General features: G+C 37.1%; 1 protein-coding gene across 2 annotated transcripts in view; it reads right to left on the bottom strand.

Annotated features, from left to right (window-relative positions):
- The window catches only part of BANK1 (B cell scaffold protein with ankyrin repeats 1), a 376,917-nt gene that overhangs the window by 280,737 nt on the left and 79,522 nt on the right, over positions 1 to 16,658 (bottom strand). For both annotated transcript variants that reach the window (XM_066384875.1, XM_066384876.1), the window contains exon 3: positions 801 to 955. In XM_066384875.1, the coding sequence (XP_066240972.1) occupies positions 801 to 955 (155 nt within the window). The remainder of the gene's footprint in view (positions 1 to 800; positions 956 to 16,658) is intronic.

Below are 16,658 nucleotides of genomic sequence, written 5' to 3'. Positions count from 1 at the left end.
TGTGCAGCTTCCCCAGGACTGGGCCCAGCAGGATCAGGAGAGTCTTTCTCAGAACACAAAGGCAGCTCCTGTGGTCCAGTCACATAAATCCACCAGCCTCTACCAGAAAGGCTCTTGTATGCAAGTCCCGGGACTCTCCTGTGTCTTTGGCTCCCTGCACTTAAAGATACAGGTACTGAGAGCCAGCATTCTCTTCTTGTCTAGAGATTACATAGCCTGAAATTCAAGTCAAGCTCTATCAGGAGGCTTATTTCAATTGTTCGTTTCATGGAAGACAAGAGGAACAAATGTCAGCAATATGTATTCACATAGTCACCTTCAAAAATCCACCTCCCTCCCCCCAGCCACTATACTTTTATTCCCAAAAGGACAAGCTCTTCTAGCTCTTAGGATATTTTCCCTTGATAATGTAGGCCTCTGATACATGGTTTATAATTGAGATATTGATTATCCTAGAAAATATTTTCAAATTCCATTAAAAATATGTTTCCCTTGATGAAAAATAAAATCTCTGATCTGGTTAAATCAAACCCAATGTTCTTTTTAAAGTAGCTTGGTATACGTAGCAACTGCAAATCTGTTTGTAATGCATCAAGAAATAGTTGATTAAATTAAGCTTTTAGATATTCTCCAATAGACAAGTCAACAAATATGTATAAAAGCATACTAATCGCCAGACATTGGGTACTGAGGACATGAAAAGAGCAGACAAAAACACCAGTTATTTTAGACCTTACATTTTATTGACATGCAATATCTATTAAAATAATACAGTTAAATAGTAAGACATCTTTACTGACCTCACAGGGAATTTCAGTGGGAAGCACCATTGCCAGTGGTGTGGTGCTTCTGGAGGCTTCGGATGAGTTTTCAATTTCCTTTCTCTCACTTACTTCCCCAGGATGTTCCACTCTTAGGTCTGTTGGAATATTGACCTCAAGGTAATTCTCGGAACCTAGAGAAAAGTGCACAAATGTGGATGATAGTACAGATAAGGCCATTTTATTTCCTCTATTTTTATAAAGAATAAGTGTTGATCAATCAACTTAATTACTTTGTAGAACAACCAAACTGAGTTTAAGAACCAGTGTTAATAAAATAATGCTCCACAATTTAACTAATGTTACAACCTTAGTGACTAAACTAAAGCAACTAAATATGTTGATCTACTAGTTAAACTTTTCTCCCAAAATCCAACCATCGTTTAATATTTTCTCTTACTATCAAAACAGCAATTCTGAAAAACATGTAACTCTATTTGCAATAACTGTAATTAAAAAATATTTTATTTTAAATGGAAACAATTTAAATCAGAATGATTATTTGCCTTTTACATATATTTCTAGTTTTTAAAAATAAAAAGCTTAACTAACAGACACTAAATAAACTAGTAAGAACATTGGTTTAATAGTGGAATGTTAGGCCATGGTTTATGACTCAGTGGATAGAGCGTTGGCCAGGCATATGGACATCCCAGGTTTGATTCCCAATCAGGGCCACACGGGAGAAGCAACCATCTGCTTCTCCCCACTTCCCTCTGCCATTCTCTCCCTCTCCCTTTCCCACAGCCACTGGCTCCATTGGTTTGCGCATCAGTTCCAACCAGGGGTTGCTGGGTGGATCCCAGTTAGGATGCATGTGGGAGTCTGTTTTACAATCTCCCCTCCTCTCACACACACACAAAAAAATAGTGGGATATTAGGGATATTACTGTTCATCAAAATGTTAATATGTTATGTAAAAAAGAAGTGTTCAAACAAAATGGGTTTCTTTATGATAGTTTTACTAAGATGATTGAAATATTGCTAATGTGAATTTTGAATCTCAAAGTAAAAATAATAGTATCTGATTTAAAATTTTTTTAATTTAGTATTTGATCTTAATCATTAAAACATTTTTTTTGTATTAAAGAGAAAAATGTTGTATGAGGAGAGATAATGTTTTTATTACTCAATGTTCCAAAGCCCAAAGCATTTCATTAGGGCACAGAACCAATGTGGCTGACCCAAGGCTCTCACAACTAGATCGTATCCATCAAGTCTTAGGCCAACCCTAAAAGTATCCCTCAAATTCCCAAAGAGGGAACTGGAAAAAGGAAAGAAGCCCCTGACAGCTAGAAACAGGCAGATACTGTGCAAAGGTCTTGGTGTTGCTAAGAGCAGCATCAACATCAGAGAAGGCCACTGGGTCACCATGATGAACCAAGGTAAAGATGAGACCACTATGTAATCACATTTGAATCCTGGCAAAACCATGTACACTGACCAAACCATAAACATACCCAATTATTCCATGTCCTGTGTACTGTGAGTGATGATGCTTCTTCACTAATTCCAGTTATAGCCTCTTTTCATTTTTTTCTTTTTCTTTTTTAAAACTATTTTTATTAAATTTTAAAATTTATTATGTTAGCATAGAGTCAAGTATCCCACTCAATATAACACCTTCACCACCAACAATGTGCCCTCCATTACACCCCCTTTGCCCCTCTCCCCATATCTCCCTCCCTCCTTCCCTCTGGAATTTGCTGTCTTGTTATCTGTTCCTATATGTGTTATATAGATATAATTTCACTAATCCCTTCACTTTCTCTGATCCTGCCCCCTCCTCCTAGCTCTTGTATGTTGATTTGTTAATGAGAGTCATTCTGACAAGTGTGAGGAGATATCTCATTGTGGTTTTAATTTGTATTACTCTAATGATTAGTGATGTTGAGCATTTTTTCATATGCCTATTGGCCATCTGTATGTCCTCTTTGGAGAAGTGTCTATTCAGGTCCTTTGCACATTATTTAATTGGGTTGTTTACCATTCTGGTGTTGAGTTTTAGAAATTCTTTATAAATTTTGGTTATTAATCTCTTCTCAGATGTATTGGCAAATATGTTCTCCCATTGTGTGGGTTGTCTTTTTATTTTGTTAATGGTATCTTTTGCTGTGCAAAAGCTTTTTAGTTTGATATAGTCTCATTTGTTTGTTTTGTCTTTTATTTCACTTGCCTATGGAGATATATCAGCAAAAATATTGCTATGAGAGATATCGAAGAGTTTACTGCCTATGTTTTCTTCCAAGATGTTTATGTTTTCACAACTTACATTTAAGTCTTTTATCCACTTTGAGTTCATTTTTGTGAATGGTGTAAGTTGGTTGTCTAGCTTCAAGTTTTTTGCATGTTCCTGTCCAATTTTCCCAACACCATTTATTAAAAGAACTGTCTTTAAATCATTGTATACTCTTACCTCCTTTGTCAAATATCAATTGATCATAAAGGCGTGGGTTTATTTCTGGGTTCTCTGTTCTGTTCCATTGATCTGTATGCCTGTTCTTATGCCAGTACCAAGCTGCTTTGATTTACAATGGCATTGTAGTATAACTTGATATCAGGAAGTGTCATACCTCCCACTTTGTTCTTTATTTTCAAGATTGCTCTTCATTTTCAAGATTGCTGAGGCTATTCAAGGTTTTTTTTGGTTTCATATAAATTTTTGGAATATTTATTCTAGATTTGTGAAATACTCTATTGGTATTTTAATAGGAATTACATTGAATCTATAGCTTGCTTTGGGTAGTATAGATATTTTAATCAGAGGCAGATTAAGGTCGTTTGAAGCCCCGAGTGAAGAAGAAAATATTGGGTCCCTTGTCATTAGGAAAAATGTAAAGTTGGGTTTTTGCAGGGTCCTTCAGAAGTCGGGGCCCAGGGCACACTCCTGTGCACCCGCCATTAAATCTGCCTCTGATTTTAATGATGTTTTTTCTTCTTAAACATGAACATGGTATATGCTTCTACTTGTTTGTATCTTCCTTGGTGTCCTTTTCAATGTCTTACAATTTTCCTAGTACAAGTCTTTTACCTTTTTGGTTAAATTTACTCCTAGGTACATTATTATTTTGATGCAATAGTGAAGGGGTGTGTTTCTTTAATTTCTCTTTCTGAAAGTTTATTGTTGGTGTATAAAAATGCTACTGATTTCTGAATATTAATTTTATATCCTGCCACCTTGCCAAATTCATTTATCAAGTCTAGTAGTTTTTTTACTGAGACTTTAGGGTTAAGTCTAGTAGTTTTTTGACTGAGACTTTAGGGTTTTCTATGTACGGTATCATATCATCAGCAAATAATGACAGTTTTATTTCTTTTCCAACTTGGTATCTTTTGTTTCTTCTTCTTGTCTGATTGCTGTGACTAGGAGTTCCAGGACTATGTTGAATAAGAGTGGTGAATGGAGGAAAGGCTGTTTTGTGCCTGATCTCAAGGGGATTGAATTTAATTTTTTGCCCATTGAGTATGATGTTGGCTGTCGGTTTGTCATAGATGGCTTTTTTATGTTGAAGTATGTTCCCTGTATTCCCACTTTGCTCAGAGTTTTGATCATAAATGGTGCTGGATTTTATTAGATGCTTTTTCAGCATCTTTTGATATAGTCATGTGATTTTTATCCTTCATTTTGTTTATGTGATAAATCACATTGATTTTCAAATATTGTACTTGATTATGATGTATGATTTTTTTAAATGTATTGTTGCACCTGTTTTACTAATATTTTGTTGAGAATTTTAGCATCTATGTTCATCAGGAATATTGGCCTATACTTTTCTTTCTTTGTAGTGTCTTTACCTAGTTTTGGAATGAGGCTAATGCTTTCCTCATAAAAGGAGCTTGGAAGTCTTCCCTCCTCTTAAATTTTTGGAATAGCTTGAGAAGGATAGGTGTTAGTTCTTTGAATGTTTGGTAAAATTCACCTGTGAAGCCATCTGGTCCAGGTCTTTCATTTGCTGGGAGTTTTTTGATAACTGTTTCAATTTTATTTGTTGTAATCAGTCTGTTTAGGTTTTCTGATTCTTCCAGATTGAGTTTTGGAAGATTGTATGTTTCTAGAAATTTATCCATCTCACCTAGGTTGTCCAATTTTTGGCATATATATATCTGCACAGTATTTACTTATAATCTTTTGTATTTCTTTGCTGTCAGTTGTTACTTCTCCACTTTCATTTCTAATTTTATTTATTTGGGTCCTCTTTCTTTCTTAATGAGTTTGATTAAAGGCTCATCAATCTTGTTTACCTTTCCAAAGCACTAGCTCTTGGTTTCATTGATGTTTCGTGTAGTTGATCTTTTAGCCTCTTTGTCATTTATTTCTGCTCTGATCTTTATTATTTCCTTCCTTCTACTTCCTCTGGGCCTTATTTATTGCTCTTTTTCTAGTTCTTTTAGGTGCAGGAATAGGTTGTTTATTTGAGCTTTTTCTTGCTTCTTAAGGTATGCCTGTAATGCTATGAACTTCCCTCTCAGGACTGCTTTTGCTGTGTCCCATAAATTTGAGGTTGTTGTATGTTCATTTTCATTTGTTTCAAGGAAATTTTTTAATTCTTCCTTGATCTCATTGTTAACCCATTTGTTATTTAATAACTTGCTATTTAGTTTCCAAGTGTTTACATGTTTTCCAATTTTCTATTGTAGTTGAATTCTAGTTTCATGCCATTGTGATCAGAGAGGATACTTGATATGATTTCAATCTTCTTAAATTTACTGAGACTTGTTTTATTTTCTAACATTTTGTCTATCCTAGAAAATGTGCCATGAGCCCTTGAAAAGAATGCATATTCTGCTGCTTTGGGGTGAAAGGTTCTGAAGATATCAATTAAATCCAGTTGATGCAGTATGTCATTTAAGGCCACTGTTTCTTTGTTAATTTTCTGTCTGGATGATCTATCCTGTTGGATTGCTCCCTTTATCATTATGTAGTGACCTTCTTTATCCCTTACTATAGCTTTTGTTTTAAAGTCTATTTTATCAGCTATAAGTATTGCTACCCCAGCTTTTATTTCATTTCCATTTGCATGAAATACTTTTTTCCATCCTTTCACTTTCAGTCAATGTGTATCTTTTGTTCTAAGGTATATAGACAGCATATATATGAGTCCTGTTTTCTTATCCATGCAACTACCCTATGTCTTTTGATTGGAGCATTTAATCCATTTATATTTATTATTGATATGTACTTATTTATTGCTATTTCACTCTTTAAACGTACAATACTATTTTTCTTCTTCTTTTTTTATTTTTTTTTGCTTTTTTTATAGCAGGTCCCTTAACATTTCTTGCAGTACTAATTTGGTTGTAATGAATTCTTTGAGTCTTCTTTTGTCTGGGAAGCATTTTATTTCTCCTTCAATTTTAAATGATAGTTTTGCTGGATAGAGTAGTCTAGATTGTAGGTTCTTGTTTTGTATTACTTTGTATATTTCTTGCTATCACTTCTGACCTGAAGTGCTTCTGTTGAGAAGTCACATGTCATCCATAAGTGAGTTCCTCTGTAGGTAATTAACTGTTTTGCCCTTGCAGTTTTTAATATTCTTTGTCTCTTAACTTTGACATTTTAGTTATGATATGTCTTGGTGTAGGGCTCCTTGAGTTTCTCTTTAATGGGACTCTCTGTGCTACTTAAACTTGTGTGACTTTTTCCTTCATCAATTTAGGGAAATTTCCAGCGATAATTTCTTCTATTCCCTTGTTCATTCTCTTCTCCTTCAGGAACCCTTATGATGCAGATGTTATTTCCCTTCATGTTGTCAGAGGGGCCTCTTAGAGTTTCCTCGGTCTTTTTGAGCCTCTTTTCTCTTTGCTGTTCTGCTTCTGTGCTTATGTTTATCTTGTCCTCTAAATCACTTTTAATCCTCTGCTTCATCCAGCCTGCCGTTGATTCTTTCTAGTGCAGTCTTCATTTCTGATATTGTATTTGTCATTTCTGACTGGTTGTTTTTATGACTTCAACATCCTTTTTGCTACTTCTCTTTCTTTGTTTAAATTCTCATTGTGAGCATCCATTGTTGCTCTAAGATCCTTGAGCATCCTAATAATCATTATTTTAAACTCTGTGTTGGTAGTTTGGTTACTTCCATTTCATTTAGTTCTTTGTCAGGTGATTTCTCTTGTTGATTTATTTGGATCATATTTCTTTGTCTGTCCATTTTGTCAGTGTATTAGGTAGCACTGTCTGACTTTAAAATTTGTTGTGGTGTCTTTATGAGAAAGATGGGTTCAGGGGTACTGAACTCCAGGCTACCTTAGTTCCTTGCTCTAGAAATGCTTTTTGAGGGTTATATTTACCCTCCTATTGTATGTGAGTGTTGAATGCAGTTGGTCCTTTTGTGGTTGTGGTTATTCCTTCAGGTTGGCTGACTGTAAGGGTCAACCGGAGGCGAATTAAGGTCAGTTGAGACCCTGGATGCAGAAGAAAATGTTGGGTGCCTTGTCATTAGAAAAAAGTGTAAAGTTGGGGTTTTTCAGGGCCCTTCAGATGTCAGGGCCCAGGGCATGCACCTGGTGTGCCCACCGTTAAATCCATCTCTGAAATCAACCTTGATCATGTATATTAGACACTGGGAAAAGTCTGTCTTGTTGGGTGTATTTATTCTCCTGAGTGACTGGTTCCTGCTGGAATCCTCCTTTGGGCATGCTGCTTGTGTAGTTAACTGAGTCTAGGGTTAGTGTTGTCTGCCACCCACTTCTGGTTGTTTTGGTTCTGGGTCTTCTTGGGTTGGTGTCAGCCATCATTTATAACTTTCTGTAGGTTATCTGTCTGGAGCTACTGTTCTGCCCACTGTTTGTGTCTGTGTTTTATGTGCCTGGGTACTGTGGAAGGGGCCAACCTGGTTATAAGGATTAGCCTCGTCCTGCTTATAGATAACTGTAGCTCCATAAAAGCCCCAAGCTTCGTAAGATTTGCCTCTACTTTTCAGCTGGTCTATGTCCTCTTGTAGCTGCCTGGTATTCCAATAGAGTCTTCTGTAGAAAGACTATGGTGTGGGCTCAGATTGGCCTCATCTCATCAACCCTTCTACAGGTTTCAAATAAGATGGTTTAGGGTCTGGTCGGCAAATTGCAGCTCAAAAGTCACATGCGGCTCTTTGGCCCCTTGAGTGTGGCTTTTTCAGAAAATACCAGGTGCGGGCACTACCTTGATAAGGAATGTACCTTCCTATACATATTAAGTTTAAAAAATTTGGCTCTCAAAAGAAATTTCAATTGTTGTACTGTTGATATTTGGCTCTGTTGACTAATGAGTTGGCCAACCTCTGGTTAGGGCAGCTGAGGTTGGGAATACAATGTTGGTGGGACTCTTACTTCAGGGGTCTCTTGGTCAGGAACTCAGTACAGGGAAAGTGGTCCCTAATCCCTCAGCCACTTCTGAATACCCAATTCTACTTCTCCTCAGTGAGGTGAGCAGCAGGTTCAGATTGGGTGAGGCCTACAGTTCTCTCTCAGAAGTTCTTGCAGTTAGTGAGCCACTGTTCTCAGGTAGGAAGACTGAGATAGTCATCTCCTGGGGCTGACTGTGCCCTCTCAGAAAGTGGCTAAGCTCCTTGCCTGAAACCAAAAATAAGCTTGCGGGGACCCACACTTTAAATGTCCATGCTCCAAGCCTCTCTTCCTTCTCCCTGTGGAATCTAGCCCAGCAGGGCAGGATATCCAGATCCCAGGCAGGCTAACTGTGAAGCTCTACCCTGTCCAATGTGCACGAGCTGCTGTGCGAGTGTTGACCATAGAATAAGGAACTTTTCCAGCTAGGCCTTGTGTCTAATAAACCCTACCTTAGGAAACAACACCAGCAAGGGTTGTTAGGGCCAGAACCAATGCTCTCCACAGCTGGCCACTGGATTTGCCAACCCTGGGCATACCTGGGGGGAACCCAATGCAGATCAGTGGGGATACTGCCTGTGAATGGCCCTAAGCAACCTTCTTGAAGCTACAAGCAACCCAGAGTTTGTGGCTGCCTCTGTCAGGCCCAGATGCACATGGAAATGCCAAGCTGCATACCTAGACTGGCTTTTACCCATACTGGGTCTGGAGGAAGGTCCAAAAAAGGCCAAAGTTCCCTGAGCTCCACCTCCTACAGTCTTTGTCTGCTGGCTGCTTGTTATTCTTGGCCATTGAAAAAAAAAATCTGGTGGAGTCTAGAACCGGGGGCAATTTAGGGATTAGGAAGGATGGTGGGTGTGGCTCTACCCCTCAGCCCCAGGTGTCAGTCTGTCCAGACTTTTTTTGCAGACCTCAGTAGGGTGTGGTCCCAGGAGTCTGGTGGGTGTGGCCTCTGAGACCCAGAGGTGTGGTCTGCCCAGAATCTGGACAGTTTCTACTGAATCTCCCATGAGGCGAAAGCACCAGTCATAGACTCGGAAGTGTGAGTCACTGACGCACACCTGCTTCTGGCTGGCATCTCAGAATGGCCCAGTCTCCATAGGGTGAGACAGGAGGTAGTCCTGAGGGTAAAGCCATTGCTTTCCCCCAGGTTGATGCCTCTAAGAGGGGACTACTTCACCCAAGAAAGATGGAGACTGCAGTATTGGAGAATGACTCTACACAGGGGTTTTGATGGCTTTCCCCCATGGTGTCTCTCCCTAGACCACCAACTTCACACTCTCCTCACAGAACTCTAGTCCTCTCAGCCCTCCTCCTGCCAGAACCTCAAGATAAGTGGCTGTGAACAAGATTTTTCTGTGCTCTCCCTTTAAGATGGAGCCTGAGTCTCCAAGAGCTCCATCTCTTTCTCATAATCCAAAATCTCAGCTCTTTTCACCACTAAACATTATGTGGGTGGTCTTCTAGGCTCTGGGGCTCTAGGCTGGGATGCCAGGCCTGGGGCTTAGGACTCTCCCCTCACAGGATGCTCCTCCCCACAGTGAGAGTCCCTCCAGACCCTCCGCTGTTGCTCGCTCCTGGGAGCAGGGCAGCCCTTTCCATGTGTCCGCCCTTCCTACCACTCTCAATGTGACTTCTGTGATCCTTGGTTATAGATTCTCTTCATTTAGTTCAAAGTTGGTTTTTAAGATGATTATTCTTAAATTAATTTGTAATCCAATTTGGTCCTGAGAGGTGGCAGCTGGATTGTCTTTCTACTCCATCACCATCTTGGAATTCCCTTCTTTTTATTTCTGAATAGGGTAGCCAACTCCCCCCAGTTTGCCTGAATTTTTCTGGCTTGTGCACTAAAAATGCTGAGTCCCAGGAACTCTCTCGGTCTCAATGATACTGAGATTTTGGGTCACCCTGATGCTTGATAAGAGTTGTGATTATGCCAAATTATAAAATTACATCTGCTTATTGACACAAGCAAATGACAGCCATGCTTTCTTTAATTCTCCCTTAAGTTACATAACACAGGCTTAAATTCTATAAGTCTTTTTTAATACCATCTTACTGAGACACCCTATGGTTCTCCATGGTGCCCTCCATTAATCCAAATACCAAAAATTCCAAGTAGTTCAAATACTGGAGTGTTCCTAGTGATCTTTGGCTAAGGGACATTGACAAAATAAAAAAGAAGAAGAGCCAAAGGCAATATAGATGGAAGTAGCTAGAATTTGGTCTCATTGTACTCAAGAAAAGTGAAGTCATAGTTTCATATAGGTAATTCAATCAGGAAAGCAGAGTAGCAAATGACATGCCCTCTAGAGAAAAGCTGTCCCCAAGCCACATCTAAGAAGGAGAGTGGTTTTCTTTGTTGTTGTTATTTTGTTTTGTTTTTAATCTTTCTATCTTATGAAAGTTGCAAAATAAAGGCACGAAAGCACCTGGGATTTGCAGACTTCTCTTAGTACTGAACTTTATTGAAATAAAATAAAAACCAGCCTTTATTTCTTTAACAATTTAAAACACTTTCATAAAATATCTCATTCTCTCTGTCTCTCTGTGTCTTTCACACACACACACACACATCAACACAATAAAAGGTTATATAGAACTGGCTCAATAATTTTATGAATTGATGAAAGAACAAATTGATTGTATTTGATAGACCTTAAAAGAAAAAGGTATAAATTATTTCACCACAGAAGTATATAGGATGTTATCTGATAATTTCTCTGTACCATTAGATTAAGAAGAACTATTTTATTTATCTCGAAAATATAACCATGATGTACAAAATGATTTATATCTATAAGTGTTCATAGTAGCACAGTTTATAATGCAGAAAATTGGAAGCAGTGTGAACAATAAGAGATCAGATAAAAATATATACTATCGCTAATAAAACTCTGTCAAAGAATATTCAACAAGGAACAAGTTTATAATGTAATTGAAAAATTCAAGTTACAAAATAGTCAATTTAGTAAGGTCCCATTTCAGTTAAAAAAAATAGGATCTCTAGGTTTAGATTTCACATGTAAGGGGCTTTTGAAGTCACCACTCACCCTAACAAACAAAAAGCTGTTGAACAGACTAAAAATACCAAGAACTCTTTTCTTGATATTTAAGGAAGGGGCAAGCATGGCATAATTGCTGACCCCAAAGTTGGAGAAACAGGAAAGTAAATATTGGTAGTCTCAGTTTATCAGACCAGAAACTCAGGAGTGGAAATCACCCAGGAATTTGTGTCAAGGAAGGGCAAACTGAACTGTAATTGACAAACTGCTGCATGCTTAATCTGTACAGTCCCAGAGTTAAAAACTCTAAGGGATTCCAGACAAAGTGAGGAAGAAAAGGAGGGGACACATTATTTTGAAATTTATCTCCTTCAGGAGCTTAACCAGTTTCCCACAGTAGATATTGGAAAAAATTCCCCTCCTGCTAGAAGCAGAAGGAAGGGAAACTGAGACATTTTGTAACACCCCAGATACTTCTTCCTAACATGACCCACACTGAAAGGAAATTCGCTAACCAGCGCCTAAATTACTGGAGTATTATGGGAGTTTAACTGACCTAAAGAAGAGAAATGCCCACCTGTAATCCACTGTAGCCATTCAGTAACACCCAAGGTGAAGAAAAAACTGAGAAACCCTTGTAAATTTCACAGTCCAGAGGCATAGACTCACTAAACAACTGAGGATCATAGGATTAGAGAAAGCTTTCCCTCCCCCTACACCTCACCACCACATTATTAAAGATCAATCTACATCAGTTCCCTTTAACCCCAGTATATCACGTCTGGCTATTTAGAAAAATTACAAGGCAGCCTGACCAGGCGGTTGCGCAGTGGATAGAGCATCAGACTCCAACGCAGAGGTCCTAGGTTCGAAACCCCAAGGTCTCTGGCTTCAGCTCAGGCTCATCAGGCTTGAGCCCTGCTCATCAGCTTTAGAGCAGGGTTGCTGGCTCAAATATGGGATCATAGACATGACTGCATAGTTGCTGGCTTGAGCCCAAAGGTCGCTGGCTTAAGCCCAAGGTTGCTGCTGGAGCAATGGGTCACTTGCTTCACTGTAGCCCCTTTGTCAAGGCACATATGAGAAAGCAATCAATGAACAATGAAAGTAACACAATGAAGAATTGATGCTTCTCATCTCTTTCCCTTCCTGTCTGTCTCTGTCCCTGTTTGTTCCTCTCTTGTCTTTCTCTCTCTCTCTCTGTCACACACACAAAAAAGAAAAATTACAAGGCATATCAAAATGCAAAAAACAATATGAAAATACAGAGTAAGCAAGACAACCAGACATAGCAGAGATGTTGGAATGATCAGATCAGGAATTTGAAACAACTATCATTAATGTGCCAAGGGTTCTAATGGATAAATAGACAACATGCAAAAATAGATTGGTAATGTAAGCAGAGAGATGGAAATTCTATGAAAGAGTAAATAACAAACCCTAGAGACCAAAAGCACTAACAGGAATTTTAAAAAATGCCTTTTATGGGTTTATTAGCAGATTGGGCACAACTGAGAAAAGAGTCTCTGAGCTAAAGAATATCTCAATAGAATTTTAAAGAACTAAAAGCAAATAGGGACCTAGTTGGTTGGCTCAGTGGTAGAGCATCACCCCAGCGTGCAGATATCCTGGATTTGATTCCCAGTCAGGGCACATAGGAGAAGTGACCATCTGCTTCTCCACCACTCCCCCCTTTACTCTCTCTCTCTCTCTCTCTCTCTCTCTTTTCTCCTCCCATAGCATGTCTCAATTGGTTCAAGTGCATCAGCCCCCAGCGCTCCATGAGCCCCATGAAGTCTCTACCTCAAATGCTAAAAATAGCTTGTTTGCAAGCACAGATCCAGATAGGCAGAGAATCGGCCCTGGCTAGGGGTTGCCAGATGGATCCTGGTCTGGGTGTATGCAGGAGTCTGTCTCTCTATCTCCTCTCCTCTCACTTGGAAAAGAAAAAGAAGAAAAAAAAGCAAATAGAACAAAGATTGAAAAAAACATAATGGGGCATCTGAGGACTATGAGAAACCTATAAATGGTGAAACACATGTGTAATAGGAATATCAGAAGGAATAGAAAAAGACAAAAAACAATTTTAAACAACAGTGACTGCAAATTTGTCCACGTTAATGTCTGACACCAAATCATAGATCCAGAAAAATCAGATATACCAAGTAAGATGAATTCCAAAAAAGTAAAGGAAAGATTAACACCTTGAAATGGCACAAAATCAAAAATAAAGAAAAAGTATTCTGAAAAAAGCTAAAGAAAAAATAACACCTTACCTTAGCAGAACAAGACAAGAATTATATCTGACTTCTCAGAAATTACACAATATTTAAAAGTGTAAGAGAAATGATACCCCAGTCCTATACCCTGTGGAATTATCCTTATTTAGAGAAGTTCTTTAGTGAGGAGGAAAATAATATGTCAGAAACTCAGATTTACATAAAGAAGAGAAGAGTGTTAAGAAGAAATAACTAAATGTAAAATTAAAATATTTATTTGTCTTATTATAATTGATATAATAGATAACTATTTAAAATAATAATAGCAACAAACTAATTACATATGCTTATGTACATTTATTATATAACTAAAATGAATGAAGGCATAATAAGAGGGATGGGAGAGAAGAATTAGGATTATTTTGTTATTATCAGTTACTAACACTACCTGTGAAGTGGTATGGTGTTATTTGAAAATAGACTTGGATTATTGGCAAATGTATATTGCAAACTCTAGAGAAACCACTAAACAAGTAGGGAAAAAAGTATAACTGATATGCTAAGAAGGAAAAGAAAGTAGAACTCATTTAAAATGCTCAGTTAAAATCACAAATGTCAGAAAAATGTAGAAGATAAAAATTGGAACAAAGAATAAGAGTAACAAAAAAGATAACATTAATAACTAAGGTAGATATTATTTCAACTATATTAATAATTGTGTTGAATGTCAATGGTCTAAATATACCAATTTAAAAAAGATATTGTCTGAGTTAATCAGAAAACAAGAACCAAATATGTGTTTTCTAAAAGAAACATATTATAAATATCAAGTCACAAAATGATTAAAATTAAATGAATGGAGAAAAATATACCAAGTTAATACTAAACAAAAGAAAGCAGGAGTAGCTATATTAATTTCAAATGGAGTTTATTTCAAAGTAAGGACACTTATCAGGGATAAAAAAATGCATTACATAATAATAAAGGAGTCAAGTCTCTAAGAAAACCTAATGATTGTTAATAGGCATATACTTTTACAATAGAGAGTTAAACCTTATGAAGCAAAAATTGATAGAGTTGCAAAGAAAATGAATAAATTCACTATCATAATTGGAAACATCAAAATCCCTGTCTCAGTAATGGACAGATCCTGCAGGCCATTAAATTTGAGGACATAGTTGACTCAACAACACCATCAATCAACTGGAAACTGGTATCATCTATAGACTTCATCCAACAACTAGTTTAAAAAAAATAGAAATCATACAATGTCTATTTTCAGACTACAATGGAATTAAACTAGAAATCAATAACAGAAAATAGCTTGATAACCTCACAATATGTGGAGATTAAACAACATACTTCTGAATAATAAATGGGTCAAAGTAGAAATCTCAAATGATATTACAAAAATATTTTGAACTGAGTAAAAATAAAAACACAACTTATCAAAATATGTTGAAAGCAGCAAAAGTAGTGCTTACAAGGATATTTATAGCATTTCATGCATATATAAGAAAATAAGATATAAAGTCTAACCTAAATTCCCGCCATAGAAAACAAAAATGAAGAACAAATTAAATCCAAAATAAGCAAAGGTAAAAATAACAACAATAATAACAATAATAATAATAATAATAACAGAGAAGAAATTAGTTGAACTGCATATAGTAACTCAATAGAAATACCATATTTCGCCCATGTATAAGATGCACCTTAATTTTGGGGGCCTGAAATTTGAAAAAAAAAAGTATTACATAAAGTTATTAAATTCAAGTTTTATTCATCATAAAATTCCTACAACTCCTCAACACTGTCAAAACTCCCATCCATTAGCTTGTTCTCATCTGATGACAAATCACTGTCTTCAACAATGAGCATTAAAACAAGCGTGAGAAAGCAGGAAACTTAAGTGAAAGAATCTTCAACTACTGTATAAGACAAACCCAGTTATTAGACCCCAAATTTTTTTTAAAAAGATGCATCTTATACATATGCAACAATTGTACATCTATATGCAAAAACAAATTTAGACACAGACATTACACCCTTCATAAAATTTAACACAAAATGGATCATAGATCTAAATGTATAATGCAAAACTAAAAACTCCAAAAGGATATCATAATAGAAAACCTAGATGACTTTGAATATAATGATGCCTTTTTATATAGAACATCATAGACATGATTCATGAAAGAATATATTGATAAGCATGACCTAATTAAAATTAAAAACAACTGTTCTGCAAGACAATATCTAAATAATTAAGAGATAAGCTATAGACTGGGAAAATATTTGCAAAACAATACATCTAATAAATAACTTCTCAAAATAAACAAGGGACTCTTAAACTCAAGAATAAGAAAATGACGCCTGACCAGGTGGTTATTCAGTGGATAGAGCATCGGACTGGGACATGGAGGACCCAGGTTCAAAACCCCGAAGTCTCTGGCTTGAGTGTGGGCTCATCTGGTTTGAGCAAGGCTCACCTGCTTGAGCCCAAGGTCACTGGCTCGAGCAAGGGGTCACTCGGTCTGCTGAAGGCCCACGGTCAAGGCACATATAAGAAAGCAATCAATGAACAACTAAGGAGCCGCAACGAAGAATTGATGTTTCTCATCTCTCTCTCTTCCTATCTGTCTGTTCCTATCTGTCCCTCTCTCTGTCTCTGCCACAAAAAAAAAAAAAAAAAAAAAAAAAGAAAGAAAGAAAAAGAAAATGACCAAATCAAACAAAATTTGGCAAAAGACCTGAGCAGATTTTCGCACATAAAAAGACATACAGGTGGCAAATAAACATATGAAAAAGTGTTTCACATTATAAGTGATCAGGGAATTACAAATTAAAACGAGATTCCACTACACACCTATTAGAGTGGCCAAATCTGAAACACTTACAGCATCAAATACCGGGAAGGATGTGGAGCAAGAAGAGCTCTTATCCACTGTTTGTGGAAATAGTACAGTCATTTTGGAAGATAGTTTAGTGATTTATGGCAAAACTAAACATACTCTTGTTATACAATCCAGCAATCGTACTCTTTGGTATTTCTCCAAACAAGCTTAAAACTTTTGTCCACACAAAATTCTGCATATGGATGTTAATAGCAATTCTATTCACAATTGCCAACTCTTGGGAGTAACCAAGATGCTATTCAGCAGATGAATGGATAAACTGTGTTACATTCAGACAATGAAATATTATTTAGTGCTAAAATGAAATGAACTATCAAGCCAAGAAAAGACATGGAAGAACCTTAAATGCGTATTACTAAGCACAAGAAGCCAATA

This window comes from Saccopteryx leptura, chromosome 5 (assembly GCF_036850995.1).
Source record: "Saccopteryx leptura isolate mSacLep1 chromosome 5, mSacLep1_pri_phased_curated, whole genome shotgun sequence".
NCBI classification, from domain to species: Eukaryota; Metazoa; Chordata; class Mammalia; order Chiroptera; family Emballonuridae; genus Saccopteryx; species Saccopteryx leptura.
This window is presented reverse-complemented; position numbering and strand designations above follow the sequence as displayed.